This window comes from Puma concolor, chromosome A3, assembly GCF_028749965.1.
Source record: "Puma concolor isolate L17-30 chromosome A3, mPumCon1.1.hap2, whole genome shotgun sequence".
NCBI classification, from domain to species: domain Eukaryota; kingdom Metazoa; phylum Chordata; class Mammalia; order Carnivora; family Felidae; genus Puma; species Puma concolor.
This window is the reverse complement of record NC_141669.1, coordinates 50,627,749-50,647,049: the sequence shown is the minus strand read 5'-3', so window position 1 is coordinate 50,647,049 and position 19,301 is coordinate 50,627,749. Positions and strand designations below refer to the sequence as shown.

General features: G+C 41.8%; 1 protein-coding gene across 6 annotated transcripts in view; it reads left to right on the top strand.

The window, feature by feature from the left end:
* TET3 (tet methylcytosine dioxygenase 3) overlaps positions 1-19,301 on the top strand; it is a 106,090-nt gene that overhangs the window by 62,097 nt on the left and 24,692 nt on the right. For all 6 annotated transcript variants that reach the window (XM_086700817.1, XM_086700818.1, XM_086700820.1 and 3 more), the window contains 2 exons: positions 11,930-12,020; positions 18,245-18,338. In XM_086700817.1, the coding sequence (XP_086556943.1) occupies positions 11,930-12,020; positions 18,245-18,338 (185 nt within the window). The remainder of the gene's footprint in view (positions 1-11,929; positions 12,021-18,244; positions 18,339-19,301) is intronic.

Below are 19,301 nucleotides of genomic sequence, written 5' to 3'. Positions count from 1 at the left end.
CCTGCTCATGCTCTCCTTCTCTCTCAAAATAAACAAACATTAAAAAAAGAAATAGTACCTGTTTAAAACAAAACAAAAAAAGAGTAAGGAAGAAAAAACAGCCACAGGTGATTCCTGAAGTTGCTGAGTGGATGGTGGTGCCATTCACCAAGAATCAAAATACTGGGAAGGAAGTACGTTTGGACATCCAGCCTTTGAGATGTCTATGGGGTCTGAAGGTGTGCATCCATGTGGGTCTGTGAATTGGAGGTTCTAGAGCAAACTGATGGCAGTTGAAGTTTCAATTATGATCATTTCACCAGGTTAAATGTATAGATTGAGAAGAGGCGTGCGAAGGGAGGATACTAGCGTTTAGAGGGTCTCAAATAGGAGACTGTGAAGGAGGTGTGAAAGAGAGGTGGGAGGAAATTGAGGAAAGGGAAGCTTAAAGGACCAGCATATAGTTTGGGAGGTTGGGAGGGCTAAGAACCCAGGATTTAATGCTGAATTCTTCTTTGTCTTCCATGATGTGTGTTTTTTTTTAAATATTTATTTACTTTTGGGAGACAGAGTGCAAGCAGGGGAGGGGCAGAGAGAGAGGGAGACAGAGAATCTGAAGCAGGCTCCGGGCTGTCAGCACAGAGCCTGACACGGGGCTCAAACCCACAAAACGCAGGATCATGATCTAGGCCGAAGTCGGACACTCAACCGACTGAGCTACCCAGGCACCCCCATGATGTGTTATTATATGTGCACTAGTCTCATCAGTTAAATCCCAGGTTCCTTAGGATCAGGGACTGAATGTTGTATTTCTAAAACATTCAGACTAGTGCTGAGCACTGTGGTAAGTGCTCTTCATATTTTTTGGTTAACTGGTCAACCTTATTCTACTTCCATATTTAAACTCTACAAAGATGTCAGATGGGTTTAGGCACGATCTCCTTCCCTTTAATCTTTGTCATCAGTGAGTGTATCCATGTTATAAAGGTATTTGTGTCTATAACCAGCAGGCCTGGCATGCTGCCTGCAGGCAGCCTGACCTGTGATTTTAGTTTAAAAGCAAAACAAAACAAAACAAAAATTCATCTAGCACACCTAATCCAGGGTAGGGCCCAACCATCTGCCTGCCCACTGTGTGGATTTATGGCTGCCAGGAAGCAATGAGCTAGCAGTTGGTTATTGACTGTTATGGAAATAGAATCTAATTAGTTCTATAAGCTTAATCTGGTCAGCTTGAAGTACACTGAAATTGATACAGGAAACTGAGGCATTTATATAGGATTGTTTGGAAAAAGAAGACCAGTACATAAACCTTTTGTGTGATCTTGACACCTATGCATTAATTATACCAGTTATTGTCTCTATCAATGGCATAAAGAGAAGAAATGCCTTGACCCAGGAAGATGGGAGGTTCATTTAGAAATTAAGGATCCTTCTTTCTGTTAGGCAGTCATGAGTAGTTTCTTGTGTTTAGTATCTCTTGCAGATAGCAGAAAGGATACATTTCATTTTTTCCCTAGCCTAGTACACAAGTGGAACAGAGCATATTTTTCTATCTTAATGAGCGTAAAATTAAGTGCATAGGGCAGAGAAAAGCACCTGGAGCCACATAACCAACATTTTCTCAAAGATTGGATTTTTCTCTCCTGAGCTCCTACCATGTATTTTAGGGAAAAAATTCACTTCTTTCTGCTCCAACTGCTCAAAATGAGACCTAAAACAGATTTCTCTTTAAGGAGAGTTGAGCTGTTTCCCTGCTCTACCTCTGTAGAGGAGGAAGACCCTACTACAGTGTTGGAGACTAAAAGGAGAATTAATGACTTAAAGCAAGGTAGCAAAATAACCCTTTCCTGACACCTGGTGAAAGGAACGACAAAAACAGAAGAGAAAATTCGTCAACTGAAGTTTGGAAATAGCCCCAATCTTAAACCATGAATTCCAGGGGCTGTCTGCTAGCTTAAGATCAGTTGAATTTAAGGGGGCTCAGTCAGTTAAGCATCCGACTTCAGCTCAGGTCATGATCTCGTGGTTCGTGGGTTCAAAGCCCCGCATCGGGTTCTGTGCTGACAGCTCAGAGCCTGGAGCCTGCATCAGATTCTGTGTCTCCCTCTCTCTCTGCCCCTCCCCCCTCATGCTATGTCCCTCTCTGTCTCTCAACAATAAATAAATGCTAGAAAGAAAAGAAAGAAAGAAAGAAAGAAAGAAAGAAAGAAAGAAAGAAAGAAAGAAAGAAAGAAAGAAAGAAAAAGAAAGATAGATCAGTTGAATTAAAATAAAGGATGATATGATGTATACGACCCCTACTGTTGGGAGAAACACTGGAGGAGTCTCAGAGGGACCCTGAAGCTTGGAGAGATGGGCTGGAAACCATCCATCTAGAAGACATTCTGGAAAGTGGGGGATGCAAACCAGCCCCTTTTCCCTGCCTATTCCAGCTTCTGATGGGGATGAGGTATGGGGTGAGGACAGTTGGCCAGAGAGACTGGAAGCCATATCCTAGGAGCCAGCTTTGTAGCCGAGGGCCAGCAGCACCAAACAAAGGCCATTGTGCACAGAGAAATATTTGCTGAACCACCAAACAAAAATCCTGCAATCTGTGGGGCTTTATTTTAACTTGATGTCTTATCAGAGTGACCAGCTTACTCCCATATGAGGAAAAGAACCAAAATCCTAGCATCAAGGCAGAGCATGACCCAGCCCTCAATACACAAAATAGGTGTATATTTAGAGGCGTTGGTCCCAACAACCGAGTGCCTAGAGATGAAATTTCCCAGCTGCGACAGTCAACAGCCAGCCCCAATTCTTCCCATCCCCCTTCAGGCTGTTGAACTTTTGAACTAATAATTGAAACCTCTACAGCATCCAGTTCTCTAGCTTAAAGTGTAAGGAAGAATTTGAGCAGTGTCCAATAAGGAGATTCTCCTCATTCTCTTTTGGGGCAAATGAGTAGACCAGTGGCTTTCAACGAGGGGCTGTTTTGCCCCTCTTCTCCCCAGGGGACATTTGGCAATGCATGGACAGTTTCTGCTGTCACAGTCGGTGTGGTGCTACTGGCATCTAGTGGGTAGAGGCCAGGGATGCTGCTGAATATTCTACAGTGATATGTAGGGCATTACAACACAGGGCTATCTAGTCCAAACTATAGTGCCGAAGGGGAGAAACCCTGGAGATGAACTTTTTCCACGGAAAGATGAATTAATAAGCAACCAACACGCAACCCATTCAGATTCTATGGGGAAAGGGGAGGGATTATTATAACATTTAGAATGAAAACTTACATTAGAAAAAACAGAAACTTGAAGAACTGATATATACTGTCAAGGAAGTTGAAAAAGATGTTCTCTCTGAAACAGGAGGTGAAAGGTGAGGTGCTAGAATAGAGTTACAAAGAAGCCACAAGAGGTATGGATTAAATTCCAGAAGTGTGCTGTTGCATAAAGCCCGCACAGCTGCACTAGAGGCTGGAAAAAGCGGAATCAGAGTTACAGGAAGGGCAAATCAGTGAGGAAGAGGGACTTGGAGGTCACTCCAAAACAGGAAAAGAAAACAGGAATGATCGTAGAGTGGGGAGATAAGGGGTACGGAAGAGAGGCAGGGGGAGGGATTCTATACACAGATTCATTCTGTCAGAAATACTGGCAGTCGCTGGTGAAGAGCCTAGAACAAACTGAACAAAGGCAAGAGTCAAAGAATAGAAAACTTTTCTGAAATGAAAGAAAACGAATAAAAATCAACAAATAACGATCCTGAGGAACTTCCTGAATTTCAAGAATGAAGAATAGTCTACCAATAAATTAACTGACAAATTGTTAGTCACACATGTTCAGTTTTTTTTAACTTAAAAGAAATACTTTTAAAAAACATTCTTTTGATTGAAACACATGTAGGAAGGTACATAAACCTTAAGTGTACAACTCAGTGCTATGAAAGGCACGTACTTGTGTAACCACATCTAGGTCAAGAAACAGAGTTTTTCCAGCCCCTCAGCAGCCCCACACCCAGTCACCTGCACCCGACTCTCGAAAGCACACTAGGTCTGCAGACCATATCTGGCTCTTCTCTGTGAGCTAAAAATGATGTTTATGTTTTTAAATGGCCTAAAAAATATATCAAAAGAAGAATATTTCATGACTGACAAATTATACGAAGCCCGAATTTCAGTGTCCGTAAGCTTTAATGGAACATAGCCACGCTCATTTGTTTATGTATTATCTACGTTTGCCTTTTCACTCCATCAGCAAAGATGAGCTCTTACCAGAGAGACTCCATGCCCCGCAGAGCCTTAAATGTTTGCTATCTGGCCCTTAACATAAAAACTTTGCCAACCCCTGTCCTCAGGTGGTAACTCCTTTTCTAACTTTTAAAATCACATTGATCAGTTTGCCTGTTCTTGAATTTCATAGGTATCTACCATAAATACGTGTGCATGTATTCCTTTATGTTATGACTTTTTTGTTCAGTGCCGTGCTTATGAGGTTTATGTATGTGTGTGTAGAGGTACCTATGATCTGTTCATGCTCATTGCTGCGTACTACTCAGTTTTATGAATAGGCTACAGTTATCCATTTGACCACTGATCATTTGGATTGTTTCCAATTTGGGGGTTATTATGAATCATGCCGATATAAGATATTCTTCTGTATGTCTCTCCGAACATACACGTATACATTTACGTATTTCTGTTGGGTATATACCTAATGACACTGAAATTGTGTATGTTCGGCTCTAGTTGGTACTATTCGTTTTTCCAAAGTGGTTGTGACAGTGTAAACTCCTACCGCTGGTGCTCCACATCCTCACCAGCAAACAGTATTAAGTCTTCCTGTCACTGTGGTAGGTGTATCTCGTTGTGGCTTTAATGTGCGTTTCCCTGATGACTAATGAGTTTAAGCACCTTTTCATACCTGTTCATACCTGTTCAAGTCATTTGCCTGTTTCTCTGTTGTGTTTCTCTTTTTCTTATTGATTGTTGGGGGTTCTTTATTTATGCTGGATATCATTTTTTGTTGGATATGCGCATTGCAGTTCTCGGAATATTAAGATAAATGTTTGACCCAGGAATTCTATACCCAGTTAAGTTGCCATTCACACATAAAAACTTGATTGAAACATTTCCGAATATGCAAGAACTCACATTTTCTAGAGATGAGTCTGATGAGTAACAGATTGGGGAAGTTCTGTGTTATGAAGGGGCGGGTAGTGAACACTAAATGTATTCAAATGTGACGTCTAAATTTAAAGAAGTGTGATAATTTTTTCCTAAAACGAAGGTGATATACTTACTTATACTTTAAATTATTTTATATTAAATATCTCTTTTATAATAGAGAGGAAGAAATATGTTCACAAGGACACCAACAAAAAGCAGGAGATGAAATGAAGGAGGAGATGGGAAAAATTGTAAGCGTGCTAACTTCTTTCTCTGCAAAAGTACATTTAGCATCACTAAAGACATACTGTAGATTTTTCCAAATTACCAGGGGTATGGGGTGGGGAGTAATAGAAAATACAAAACCTATAACAAAAGATAGGAAAGAAAAAAACCAAGGATACAAGCACAGAAAACAAAATGACAGAAGACCATACATAGGTTATAACTAAAATAGGGTAAACTCACGTATTAAATTTAAGATTATAGCATTAAACACAACCAAAAGGTTAATAAATCTTATTTTGCTATGAAAAAACAGAAGCACATATTGGTCACTGATTCACTGTATATACTGCATTCTGCAGAACATTCCCCCAACCTGACAAAGTATTGTCACTTGCCCACCACCATAACTGAGGATAAGCCCATTGCTACACAGAAGATATATCGAGATTTATCTATCTATATGTGTGTATAATGAGATGTATTTTCTCATATTTATGTAAATATATATAATGAGATATATAGCCTTATGGATATATAAACATGTAAGGATAATTAAGTTTGTACATGTATACTAGTTTTATAGCTAAGCATACTTAGTTTTAAGTTTAGTTTTTTTCCATAGAATATCTTCTCCCTGATATAGACGTATAATCCAGGAAAGGGATCTGTTTGTCTCTATAATTTAAAGTCTATCTGTACATATATCTTACGTATTTTTTATATATGTAAAACAGGAAAAAGGATATAATTAAAAGAAAATGCTTCCGAAGGGCTCCTTGGGCTGCCTTATGAACCTCTAAAAGGGAAAGAATAATTTTGCTTTTTGTTTAGTACTTGGAGCTATGTCTGCCCTTGGTGTTCTAAGGGCCTTCCCAGAGAAACCTGACCGACCATCCAGTTTCTAGGTTGGCTCGGTTTTGGATCTTTATCTTTTTTCATAGCTGCTAGGGTGGAGTTGCCAAGACTTAGTTTGCATCTTCTCCTTGAAAATCTTTCTCTGCCTTTAACTGTGTAAGTTTTGAGCTTTTCTGATTTGGGGCAGAAGGTAGTCACTAAAAGCTACATTATGTTCTAGTTCCAGTGGAAGATCCTGCAGTCAGTCCATTACTTTGACTTTTTTCCAGATAATAGAAACTGGAATGGGGCCCAGAAGTTCTGGCATATTCTTAGGTTCTACTTTTTATATACCATGTAGTCTCCTAGTGCCTATAAAGAGCTTTCAGACCACTACCTCCAGCACCCACATTCTTACATTTTCTTTCCCTCCCCTCCCCTGGTATCCCCCCACCCCCACACTCCATATGTTCCCTTCTGTAATGCTCTCTGTTTTATGGTTCAAAATAGTGTATATTTGGAGCAAGTCATTTTTAATCCTTTACTTGAAAATATTCCTTCATTCATGAAACATTTAAGCATTGATCGGTTGAGAACAGTACTAGGTGACTGCATCTCATCTAATCTTTAACAACTCCGTAATGTAGGAACATTATTTTAACTGCTTTTAAGGCTCATAAGGGTTGTGTAATTTGGCCACGGTCGCACAATTTGTTTGGCAGAGTCTGGACAGCAGCTGCCTATTGAATTCATATTATGCGCCAAATACTGCACAGAGCCCTCTGTGTAGTTGAAGGCATGAGTATTAGAGGCCGGGAAGGTAACTCGTCACATTTGCCCAGGACTGTCTGCAAAATCCATGTCCGTTCTGCTGTGCCATGCTAATGATAAAAATGTGCTGTGATACATGCCTGGATATTTCCGTTGTATGCAAGGTGTTCTGGGAATCCAGAGGCAAAGCGGACCTGAGAAGTGCACTGGAGTTTCACAGAAGAGGTGGCATTTAGACCTTAAGAGGAGAGTTCTTCCAAAGAGAGAAATAAAGGAAGGCACCGTTGTCAGTGAGAAAGCACGTTAAAGACACGGAGGGGCGGCACAGTTGTGTGCCAGGAACGCTGCCGGCTGTAGCGCTGTGCACGGGCGGCTCCAGAGGGGCCTTGTGGATGCTGCTCTGGAATTTGGGTTCTTTCTTTTGTCTCACGCCAAGTCATCAGTGGGAAGTGGTGTGGTCAGACTTTTGTTTTGGGTGTATTAACTGGTGGGATTGGGTAGGATAATTTAGACAAGAGCCTGACCCAGGACATGAAGGGGATGAAGAGACTCCACGAGTGGCAGCCACAAGAGGTAGGCGTGTCCCATCAGTTCATCCGCAGGGACTGCACACACCATTGCAAACCTTTTTTGTGGGGGCGGGAGGGAGGGAATCAAACCGTTTTTATTGAGGGGCTTCAGGGAAAGGTTCAATGAGATCTGACGTCCTCAGTCTGGCCAGGATCTCCCCAGCTTCATAATCGCCGGAAAGCCTTCCACACCCTTTGTTGTTAAAGACAGGAACACACCTGAACTCATTTTCACAGACTTGCTCTTACACTTAGTGTGGGTAGTAACCCAAACACTGTTTTTACTTGGATGTGGTGCGTATATACTAACGTATGTGTGACTGTATATACTAACTATGGTATGTTATACATGAAATATTGAAATTTGCTTTCTTTTTTTCCCGCCTAAAATATCTTGGAGGTCATTTTTTGTCAGTAAATCTGGAGCTGCCTGGTTTCTTTTGATAGTGCTCAGTAGTTCATTATATGGATATGCCATAATATGTTTAGAATACATAACGTATCATGAGGAACATTTTGTCATTGCACAGATTTTGTCATTACAAAAGATGCAGTGAGTATTCATATATATGTATTCATATATATGAATATATTCATATATACGAATATACATATAATTGTGTACATATCCACATTTCCAGAAACAAATTCTTAGAAGACTTGAGATTCTTTGGAATTGCTGAGTCGAATGGATTCATGTGCAGTTGTTATTTTAATATTTTGCTAAATTACTCTCCATAACTGCCTGTTTTCCTACACCCTCATCAGCACAAGACACTGATGGTGGTAACTCATCTGAAGGGAAGGGTAAAACGGGTATCTTATTGTAGCTTTACATGTGTTTGAGCCATTTGCATTTCCCTTTTTATCCTTTTTAAATTTTTTTCTTGAATTACTGACCTTACTCAGCTACAGGTGCTCTTGATATATTAAGGAAATTAGCCTTTTATCTGGTATGATTCCAGATATTTCTCCTCAGTGTGTTGTTTGTCTTTCAGCTTGACTTTTGTTAGTTATTATTATAATTTTTTTTTAAGTTAAATTTATCAGGGTTTGGGCGGGGAGCTTTAGAATTTCTTGTTATACTTTGTGAAGACTTCCCATTTCCATGATTATTTTTAAAGACTCTCCCATTGGGGTGCCTGGGTGGCACAGTCACTTGGGCATCCGACTCTTGACCTTGGCTCAGGTTACGTTCTCACGGGTTCGTGAGTTTGAGCCCCACGTCGGGCTTTTCGCTGATGGCGCAGAGCCTGCTTGGAATTCTGGCTCTCCTTCTCTCTGCCCCTCCCCCGCTTGTTCTCTCTCTCTCTCTCTCTCTCTCTCTCTCTCTCTCTCATATAAAAACTTACAAACAAAAAACAAAAAACCTCCCATTGTTTTCCTTTCAGAACTTGCATCGTCTAAATTTTTTTTGTATTTAAATCCTCCAACTAGGGGCGCCTGGGTGGCTCAGTCAGTTGAGCATCCGACTTCAGCTCTGGTCACGATCTCACTGCTTGTGGGTTCGGCCCCGCATCAGGCTCTAGGCTGACAGCTCGGAGCCTGGCGCCTGCTTCAGATTCTGTCTCCAACCTCTCTGCCCCTCCCCCATTCATGCACTGTCTTTCTCAAATGTAAATAAATATTTTTAAAGAAAAATTAAAAAATCCTCTATTTGGAATGTATTTTGGGGTAAGGTATTAAGTGTGGATCAGACTTTTTGTCAGTATCATGCACTGAAAAATTCATCTTTCCCCATTAATTTGAAATGCCATTAGGTAGCTTCTTCTGTGTGGATCTTCTCTATCCAGGTAGATCATAAACTCTTGAAAGGCAGCCATCACCTATTATCCCGTCTTGAATCCCCCATAAAGTTGAGCATAATGTTCTGCATAAAATAGGTGTGACAGGTTTTTTTTTTTTTTTCTGCATTAAAAAAATCGTGAATGATAGTGGAAAGTATGCAGAACATTCATATACAACTCAATGAAAATGTATAAAGTGAATACCGGTGTAATCACAACCTTGATCCCTGTACCGGCCCTGTTCACATTCCTCTTCCACCCTCCAGAGGCAACAACTCTCTCAACTTGTGACAATCATTTTCTTGTGTTTCTTTATACAACCGTATAAAATCACCATTGTTTGTAGATAAAAAACCGTTGAATGTCTGCAAGCTCATATTTTAACCTGGTAATTTTACCACCTCTGTGTGGGCCTTTAAATAGTATAGTTTAGTTGAGGCTGTTTTTGTATATTATTTAAATGTAATCTTACTGCTTTTGTTCTTTGGTATGTGTCTTTCACTTGCCGTGATGTTGTGGTATTCAACCATGTTGTGGAAGGTTGTGGATTCTCAGTGCTAGATAGAACCCATTGCACGACTGTGCTACATTGTATTTATTCACTGTTGCTGGATTATAGGTTTCCAGTTTTGACTATTGCAAACAGTGTTGCTCTGAAAATCTTTGTACCTGTGTTTTGATGCATGTAACTAAGATTTCTTCTAGGACAGAATCAGTAAAGTGGGGTGCACTGCCTAGTTTTTTTATTTTTTGAAAGCTTTTAATTTTGAGATAATTTTACATTTATAGAAGAGTTGCAGAATTGGTACAGGGAGTTCCTGTATACCCTTTATCCAGCTGCCCCTAATGTCTTACATGATCACGGTGCATTTAAAAATAAGACATTCCTGTTGGTACAACACTATTAACTGCAGACTTTGGATTTTGTCAGTGTTTCCACTGATGTCCTTTTCCTATTCGAGGACCAATGTGGGATACCACGTTGCATTTAGTTGTTGTATTTTCTTTAGACATAAAACAAACTTACCAACTATAGTACAGTATTTGTGGAAAGTTCTTTTTGTTTTTAGCCTTGTAGTAGCCCGTCAAAACTGCTTTCCACAGCTACTATTACATAGTCATTTGGGTCGCGTTTCTTTCACTGAGAAAAATTCATTTAAAATTCATCCATGTTGTGTGCAGCGATAATTTGTTCTTTTTAAAAATAATTGTAGGGGCGCCTGGGTGGCTTGGTCGGTTAAGCGTCCGACTTCGGCTCCGGTCATGATCTCACAGTCCGTGATTTCAAGCCCCACGTTGGGCTCTGTGCTGACAGCTCAGAGCCTGGAGCCTGTTTCAGATTCTGTGTCTCCCTCTCTCTCTGCTCCTCCCCTGTTCATGCTCTGTCTCTCTCTGTCTCAAAAATAAATAAACGTTAAAAAAAATAATAATAATTAAAAAAAAAATTGTAGTGAGCGTCATATAAAATGAACTTTTAAAGTAAGCAGTTGCCTGGCATTTAGTATAGTTACAGTGGACAACCACCACCTCTGTCTAGTTCCAAAACACGTTCGTCACCCCAAAACCAAACCCGGTACTCACTTAGTGGTTACTCACACGTTCTTTCCCTCCTCCCAGCCTCCGGCAGCTGTCAGTCTGCTTTCTGTTTCTGTGGCTTCACCCATTCTGGAGGTTATGTGATGCTTCTTTCACTGAGCATAATGTTTTTGAGGTTTATCTACATTGTAGCATGTGTCAGTCCTTCATTCCTTTCTTTTTTTAAATTGTGGTAAAATGTACGTAACATAAAGTTTGCCATTTTTGTATACTGTTTTTAAGTGTACGGTTTAGTGGCATTAACTACACTCACAATATTGTACAACCGTCACCACTACCCATTTCCAATACTGTTTCATCCCCCTAAACAGAAACTCGGTACCCACGAGGCAATAAGTCCTCCTTCTCCACCCCTTCCAGCCCCTGGTGACCTCTAATTTTTACCTCTATGAACTTGCCTATTCTGGATATCTAATCTAAATGGAATTATGCAATAGTTGTCCTTTTGTGTCTGGCTTATTTCACCATAATGCTTTCCAGGCTCATCCATGGTGTGGCATGTATCAGAACTTCATTCCTTTTTCTGGTTGGGTAATATTCCATTGTGTAGATACCCCGAATTTTGTCCGTCTATCGATGGACTTTTGTGTTGTTTTCACCTTTTGGCTCTTGTGAATAATGCTGCTGTGAAATTGGCATCCAAGTATCTGTTGGAGTCATTATTTTTTATTCTTTTGTGTATATCCCTTGTAGTAGAGTGGCTTGCCTACCCCAGTCTAAACACACAGAGTAGTAAACTGAATTGCAGAGTGGTTACACCACAATCTTGACGACACTTGATTTTACCAGATTCTTCAGTTTTTGCCAATATGCCCTGTGTGTTATGGTGTTTCACTGTTATTTTAATTTGTATTAATGATTCCTGATGGAGTTGAACACATTTTCACATATTTATAAGCCACTCAAATTTCCTGCTTTGTAACGTGCCCGTTAGTTTTCCTGTTGGTGGTTTGACTTGCTAAATTAATGTTGATGAGTTGATGCCTCCAAATAATGTTTACTCTGTGTTTCTGCAGAACAAATAGTGGAGAAAGATGAAGGTCCATATTATACTCACCTGGGATCTGGCCCCACGGTAGCCTCTATCCGGGAACTCATGGAGGAGCGGTGAGTGACGCACAAATGTCCAAGGAGAGCTGGGCAAGTTGTTAGTAGAGCATGGAATTGAAGCACCTGTCGTTTTCATTTCCTTGAGCAGACCACACACAGAAAGGAAGCCAGGATATCTGGACTGTGGAGGGTTGAATACGGGATTCTCACCCACAGTGCTTCTGGATTTCTCTCTCTGTCTGTTGGTCTGCCCTCTAGATCTTCCCCTCCCCGGCTTTTCTCTCTCTCTTGAAATATTTTCTTACTGATGAGGTCTGGTTAAATGACTCTGTGTCCCATAGTGTTTCCTGAGGTCTGAATTTTGCTGCTGGCTTTTCTGTGCTATCGTCATGTTCTTCTGCCCTCTCTGTGGCCTATAAGTTCACAGTCAGAGCTAAAGACTTCATGGAAATCACATCATTTTTTCTTTCTTTCTTGTTTTTCAAAACTACTTTATAGGTGCTATTTTGTACCTCCACTAGGAAGAATATAATGTCTCCTCTTTGGCCAGTAGGCGCCTATTCAGTGTGTCCTGAGTCGTTCTGATACCATCCCAGGAGTCTCTCATAGCTTTCTCGATTCCTTGTACGACTGTAGGATCTGGGCTCACATTCTGTGTCTATCCACGAAGTCCTGGTCCTTTTTATTGGGGGAAAAAGTTTTCAGAAAACAAACTCTGGTACGAGGTGTGCTCATCATTTCTAGGCCATTTCAGTAGAAAGAGCTAAGATGTATGTGTAGATTTTTTATTTTTGTTCTTGATTGTGATTAAATACATCATGAGTTTACATTGACACTAGAATTCAAACTCAAGACTACACGGTTTTTACATAACAGCCCAGTTTTGTTTTTCTAAGCAGCTCGTGTAGCTAGAGACTTTAAATTTTATGGGTGGGTCCACAGCAGATATTAAATGCTATGAGTTCCAATGTACAGAAAGGTAAAATAGCTTGGTGATTGAGAGCATGTGAATGCTGAAACTAGACGTAAGGTCTAATCCTGGCCCTGCCACTTCCTGCTGAGTCCTTGGGTAAGTTGCTCTACTGCTCTGTGACTCAGTTTTCTTATCTGCAAAATGGAGATAATGTAAAAGTACATACACATTGTAGGAGAATTATGAAGATAAACTGAATTGATGTCTGGAAAGCACTTAGTGCTTATAGGGAAGTACCACACATAGGGTATCTTGTCTCATACAACATCTACTGATTGAGATCTTATAACAAGCATTAGTATAGCAAAGGCAAAGACTATGTAGACATAAACATGTTTGCTCATTCGTATACATCATATACACACAGATGTGTGGAAGGCAGAGTGGCTTAGAGTTTCCTCAGATCTGGGTACCATATTTTGTCTGAGCAGGGGAGCCAAGTGAATCCTGTCATCAGTCTAGCAGGGAACGTGAATTTGAACTGAAAAACTGTATTGGCATCCTTGAGTCAATAAATGGTAAGATGGATAGAGGACTGTGATCTCCCCCAACGACTCTTAATTGTCCTGTACCATCTGGCAACATTTGTATTCAAAGTAGCCCATCAGAAAAGCATTCAAAGACTCAATCTGTAAATTCAAGCCTGCTTGAAAGTGGACCTCTGAGGCCGTGAGAACGAAACATTTAAAACAAGGTGTGTGTTGCACGTGTGTGCCAACGTGCGTGTGCATTGCGGTGCCAGGGTTGGGGCAGGCAGCATTTTGGCCAGTGACTTTTTGGTGAGAAATAGCGACGCTCTTATTTGCAGGTTGAGGGCTGCAGGGGAGTCACATATACAAGTTGACCTGGGACAGTTTTTGCGTTTGTTTCTTGGAAACAGTTCTACAAAATTTCTAGACAGCTCTCTAAATAACCTTTAGTTATGGAAGAGTATGTTTTGAAACAAGGATTAAGAGATAGTGATAAAGTTGAGATTTGTCCTCCCCCACCCCCCCCATTGCTTTAAAAATAACAGCCAACTGTAGAATCTTCAGAAACTGATCCAAGGGAGGAATTCCTGTCGAGACCAGGAATACTTGTGTTTTTCCTCAGCAGCTGGTTTATTTTTATCTTAAGGACCTTGTAAATTATGTAACAGATTGTATTTCCATCTTTGTTGGCTACTGGGTAAGCTTAGAGCCAGATTTGTGTACCCCCTATTGGGAGGAATGTAATTTCTCATCTTTGGCCCATGAGAACCTATTCAGGTTCACTCCTGAGTCCTTTTGACATAATCCTAAGGAACCTTCATTAGCTTCCTGATTTCTCCTATGATGAAATTTTCTAGGCTCATCTCTCAAAAATACACACAAGACCGTACTGCTTGCATTCTGTGTACCAACGTTACGTTCATCTTCCCCCCCCCCCTTTTACTCTGATTTCATCACCTGTTTTTATCTTAATAGACATCTTTTTTTTTTTTTTAAGTTTTCTTGTGGGACAAGGAGAGGAATGAATAACCAGTGAACATCACCAGGCTGGGGGTCTAGTTTGTGAATGGTCCAGGCTGTCTCCCCCACCCTCTCTCTACAGGACCACTCTACCACCAGAAGTGGGCCAAAGTCAGGAAGGGGAAACGAGCTGAAATCAAGGAGACGTTGGTGCTTTTAGCTTCTCTGGTAAAGATTTGGAAAAAGGAGGGGCGGTCAAACGCAAATCCTAAAATATTATCCCAATTTATTTATGGGTTCCACACATGGGAATCCAGGTCCCCATTGATGTACATTCTTGTGGTCAGTTGTACAAACCCGTATCTCAGAATGGTGTGCTGCACAGAGCCCCATGTCGTCTATCTGGGAAGGGGATTCTCTGCAGCCTAGGAGCTCATTAAATGTTCATTCTGAAAACAGAGAATCACCACTGTGCTAGCAGATCCTCTGAGTTTAGGGAACTAGTCTCATTACTGGGTGATAAAGGTAACCCCAAAGAAGTACAACTTTAGATCAGTGGTTATCAAACTTGAGCGTGCTTCAGGGTCTCCTGGAGTGCTTGTGAAAGCACAGATCCTTGGCCCTACCCCAGAATTCCTGACCCAGCAGGGCTGGGATGAGACCTGAGAGTCTGTATTCCTCCCAAATTCCCAAGTGATGCTGATCTCAACACCATCCTTTGAGAACCACTTGCTAAGATGATCAGGTTATCTTTCAAGATAAGGTTTCAGCCTATTCTTTTCAGACTTAGCTTAGGGTCTAGGAGTTCATCTGTATGCAGGAATGAACATTATTCAGATGTTCTAGAATATCATTTTAATGCTAGGCCAGAGAGTAAGACATTTAAGAAAAAAGAGCTAAATCCGGAGTTGATTGGTTGTCATTAAGCACAGAGAAATTTCTCGTTTGAAGGGAAAAAAAAAAAAGAAAAGGTCTAGCTGATCAGAGTGCTTGGCCCTTTTATTTGCTCTTGAATACGAAGTTCAGTGCAGAAAGTGTTCCTCTGATGGGTGGGATGGGGGGAAGGTACTGGTCAGAGAGCTCGCGTCAGTGTCCTCTGCTCACCCTCCTGAGGGGAACACAATATCCTGTTTCGGTGAGAGCAGCGTGGACGCCTCGGGCTGTTCATCCCACAGGGACCCCAGGACACACCACGCACCCAGGCTTTGCACTTGGGGGCCACTTCCTGATAAATGTTTGTGAAATTGAAAGTTTTCCAGGAACCAAACAAAAGCAGCACTATCTGGTCTTTTCCTCTTGAGACAGGCTACACTATATAAACTCCCCCAGAGTCCTGTCTCCAAACACATTCTATAAGGGACTAACATAGCCTTAGAATTTTAATGTGCTAATTATCAGAAACACTTTTCACCTTGGCAGTGTGCTCTGTTTCACTCAAGAAACCAAAGAAACCGTACATCAATACTTTAAAAAAATGTATTCTCTTTCCCAACTACCAAAATAAAACCTGTCTATAAAAGTCTTTTTTAAAAAAAGTTTAGAATAAAGCCTTCCAGCAATTATCCAGAAGAAACCTTTTTTAAAAAGTTTGATGTCTACTCTTTAGTTTTTTGTCAGCATTTATAGATGCGCATATATAGAGAGAGATTTTAAACCAAATGGGATCAGTCATAATGTACCCACTATTTGTAGCCGCTACCCCTCCAGCCCCCAGCTTAATTTCTTCCATGTTAGTACATAGAATTCTGTCGAATCCCTTTGAATGGCTACATGGTTTTCCAACATACGGAAGTTTATTATATTTATTATAGTTTAGCCAATTCTGTACTAGATATTTCAGTTCCTAATTTTTCAGTTGTTGGCACAAGGAACACCTTGTGCCTAAGTCTTGGTGTATCTGTACAGTTATTTCAGAGGTGTGGAGATTCCTGAAAGTGGAGTGGATGAGATAAAGGAATACAGATCTCCCTCGCTACCCAAAAGTAGAGCATCCCTTTGAAAACTTTCCTAAACTGAAAATGGCAATGAAGCGAAGAAGCAGTTACCATTAATGTATATGGGAAAACGTCTGAGTTCCTGGACCCCCAAAAATAATCTCTTTTAGGCTTTTCTGATACCTTAAGATAAATCAAGATAAAGCACAGATGCTCACAGACACAGTTCCGCAGTCTGGTGGCTGGAATGCTGAGTGCAGTTCCTGGGCCAGGAGCTTGGTGGCGCCACTCTCGCGGCACCACTTGGGGTGTGCATTGCCTCTGTAATGGCGCGTTGCCAAACGAACGCTGAACGCTATTTTCACTCTTTGCCTTTTTTCGTAAAAGCAAAAATTCTCTTTGGATTTCTTTTGGTTACCAAAAAAACAGGTACTGATGTAGGTCTTTCGTAAAAGCAAAGTGGCATAACATGAGCTTCTGAAAGGTGAGGGATACCTGTATGTGTAATTGTCTATGTGTGTTTGTAGAGACTATGTTAACTGTAGTGTGTATGATGAGATATCTCTCTATTAAAGTAGTATATTAAAAAGGGCCATGACCAGAGTGGATTCGTTATAGAAATATAAGGATAGTTTGATTTAGATACTCTGTTAAAATAGCACATTCATATTAATTGATCAAAGGAAAAAAAAAAAAAACAACAGTCATCTGTGTCCTTTGTTGCTAAAAGTGCTTTTGATAAAAAGAACCCATTCTTGATTAAAAATCAAGGCTTGAAGATGCCTTCAAACTAAGTCAATCTCTGTCTCTTTCCCAAACTCGGCTAGCTTCCTTCTCAGTGATGAATAGTTGGCAACATTTTACAGTCAAGTGAGGAAATAAGCAGAGATGCCCACTAGCACTTCAGAAGCCTTGGCTGGTACAGTGAGGCAAGAGAGTGAAAGAAGGGCATGAAGAGTGAACAGGAGGAGGTGACAAATCACCCTGTTTGTCGATGATATGATTTTGTGCCTGAAGCTAAAAAGCTATTAAAAATAAGACGGTTCAGTAAGATGGCTACTTACGTGGTTAAGAATTAATATTTAGCAGGCTCTCTAACCCTCACTCAGGAGCTTCAAAACACTTAAAACAGTGCATCCCTATGGATTATGTAATTTGTTCTCCTTCCAAGCCTGGGAAGTATGGGCCCTTTCTATCTTCATGTTAGATTAGGAAACTCAGGCCTTGAGAACTTCAGTCATTTGACTACAGTGCTGCAGCCAGAAAGTGGCTGGGAGAGCATTCAAGCCACCGATGCCTGTGGCACCATAGTTGTATGGCCTTGGGCAGGTCAGTTCAGCTCTGGGGCCATAGTTTGATCACTTCTGAATTAGACGGTCTCGGAATCCCCGAGTGTGTGTGGGCCAGGGCACGAGTGTGTGCAGTGTGTGTTTACTGCCAGGGCAGTCTCGGAGCCAGATGGTGCTTGGTAGGGTCACTTCCCCTGGCCTCAGCTCTCTGTCCTCATCGTGTTGAAATGTCAGCTGGGGATTGTTGAAAGAAAACAGTAAGATTTTCCCCCATTTGTTTTCTTCTGTTTATTGACTGTATAAAGAACAGGGTGACTCCACTAACAAGGCTGGATGCAAATACCCATGTTTAGCCTTTGGTTTGAGTACCTTCCCTGGAGGTTCAGAATAATAATCAGGGACACTGTGTTTGATGACCCCCTCTACCCTGAGACAGAGCTGGGCAAGATGGACCGGAGGCCCTGTGGACCTGTACGTGGCTGCTGTGTCTCCAGAGGCTCTAAGCACAGAACAAACATTTAAATCCTTCTCCTTCTCTGTTGACCCCACAGTAACTAAACCCATGCTGAAGCACACTGAGGCTTGCCTTCTTACCATAAACTGCTCTCTTCTGGGGCTTCACTGTGCTGATGGTGGCTTCTGTCTCCCTCACCAGGTATGGAGAGAAGGGGAAAGCCATCCGGATCGAGAAGGTCATCTACACTGGGAAGGAGGGGAAGAGCTCACGCGGCTGCCCCATTGCAAAGTGGGTGAGTGTCAACCCTGTGGCCGGGGCTGCTGCCTCACTTCCCTCACCGCAGGCCAGGCCAGAGGTGTGTGTGTGGAAACAGACATGTTTATTGTTTAGGGGAACGTGGGAGCTTGCATCTGTGCTTGGTTAGGGTCATTTTCCCCCAGCCTGAGCTAGCCTCGTTTTATCTAAACACCAGCCCCTGGCATTCTGGGCTGGCCTCAGAAAAGCTCTAGTCATTATGCTTGGTTCATACTCTCCCCGTGGATCAGGGATGTGGTTGAGGGGAGGCTGAAAGATGTCATCTTACTCAAAGCTGGGCCCCACTGTGCACCATTTGACCCCTCTGCCCCTCCATATGCCGGTGGCGTTCCTATCTCTGGTCCAGAAGAACTAGCTAGGCCTCTAGGCAGGGTCGGGACAATCTTGCATCTACTTTACTTCTGAGCCACTGTTCCCTACAAGGCAGCCTGAGTGTCCCAGCGAGGGGAGCGTCAGTGACTGTGACCCTCGTTTCACCCCCACACAGTTTTCTGACCTTGCTCTTCCAGTCCTCGAGGAGATATTTAGCATCACTGCAGAAGCTCAAGAGCAGCAGCAAGTCATCAGGTGTGAGCTCAGCACTGTGCTGGGTGCTCGGCACGGGGATATGCCTTGAAAATGAAAGGGTCTGTCCCTGTGCTCAAGCTGCTTATGGTGTAGAGACACATGAGATAAGATCACGGAGACTTGAGTGATCAAGGTCCAATTATGAGAGGCGAACTCAGTGCGGTAGAGTTCAGGGTCAAGCGATATGAATGGTGGGAGGAATGTGAGGCTTTGTTTCTCAGAGGAGGGTGATGTGCATGGGATCACAAATACAGGGCCACATTAAATGGGCTGATGAGGGGCGCCTGGGTGGCTCAGTCGGTTAAGCGTCCGACTTTGGCTCAGGTCATGATCTCATGGTTCGTGGGTTCGAGCCCCGTGTCGGGCTCTGTGC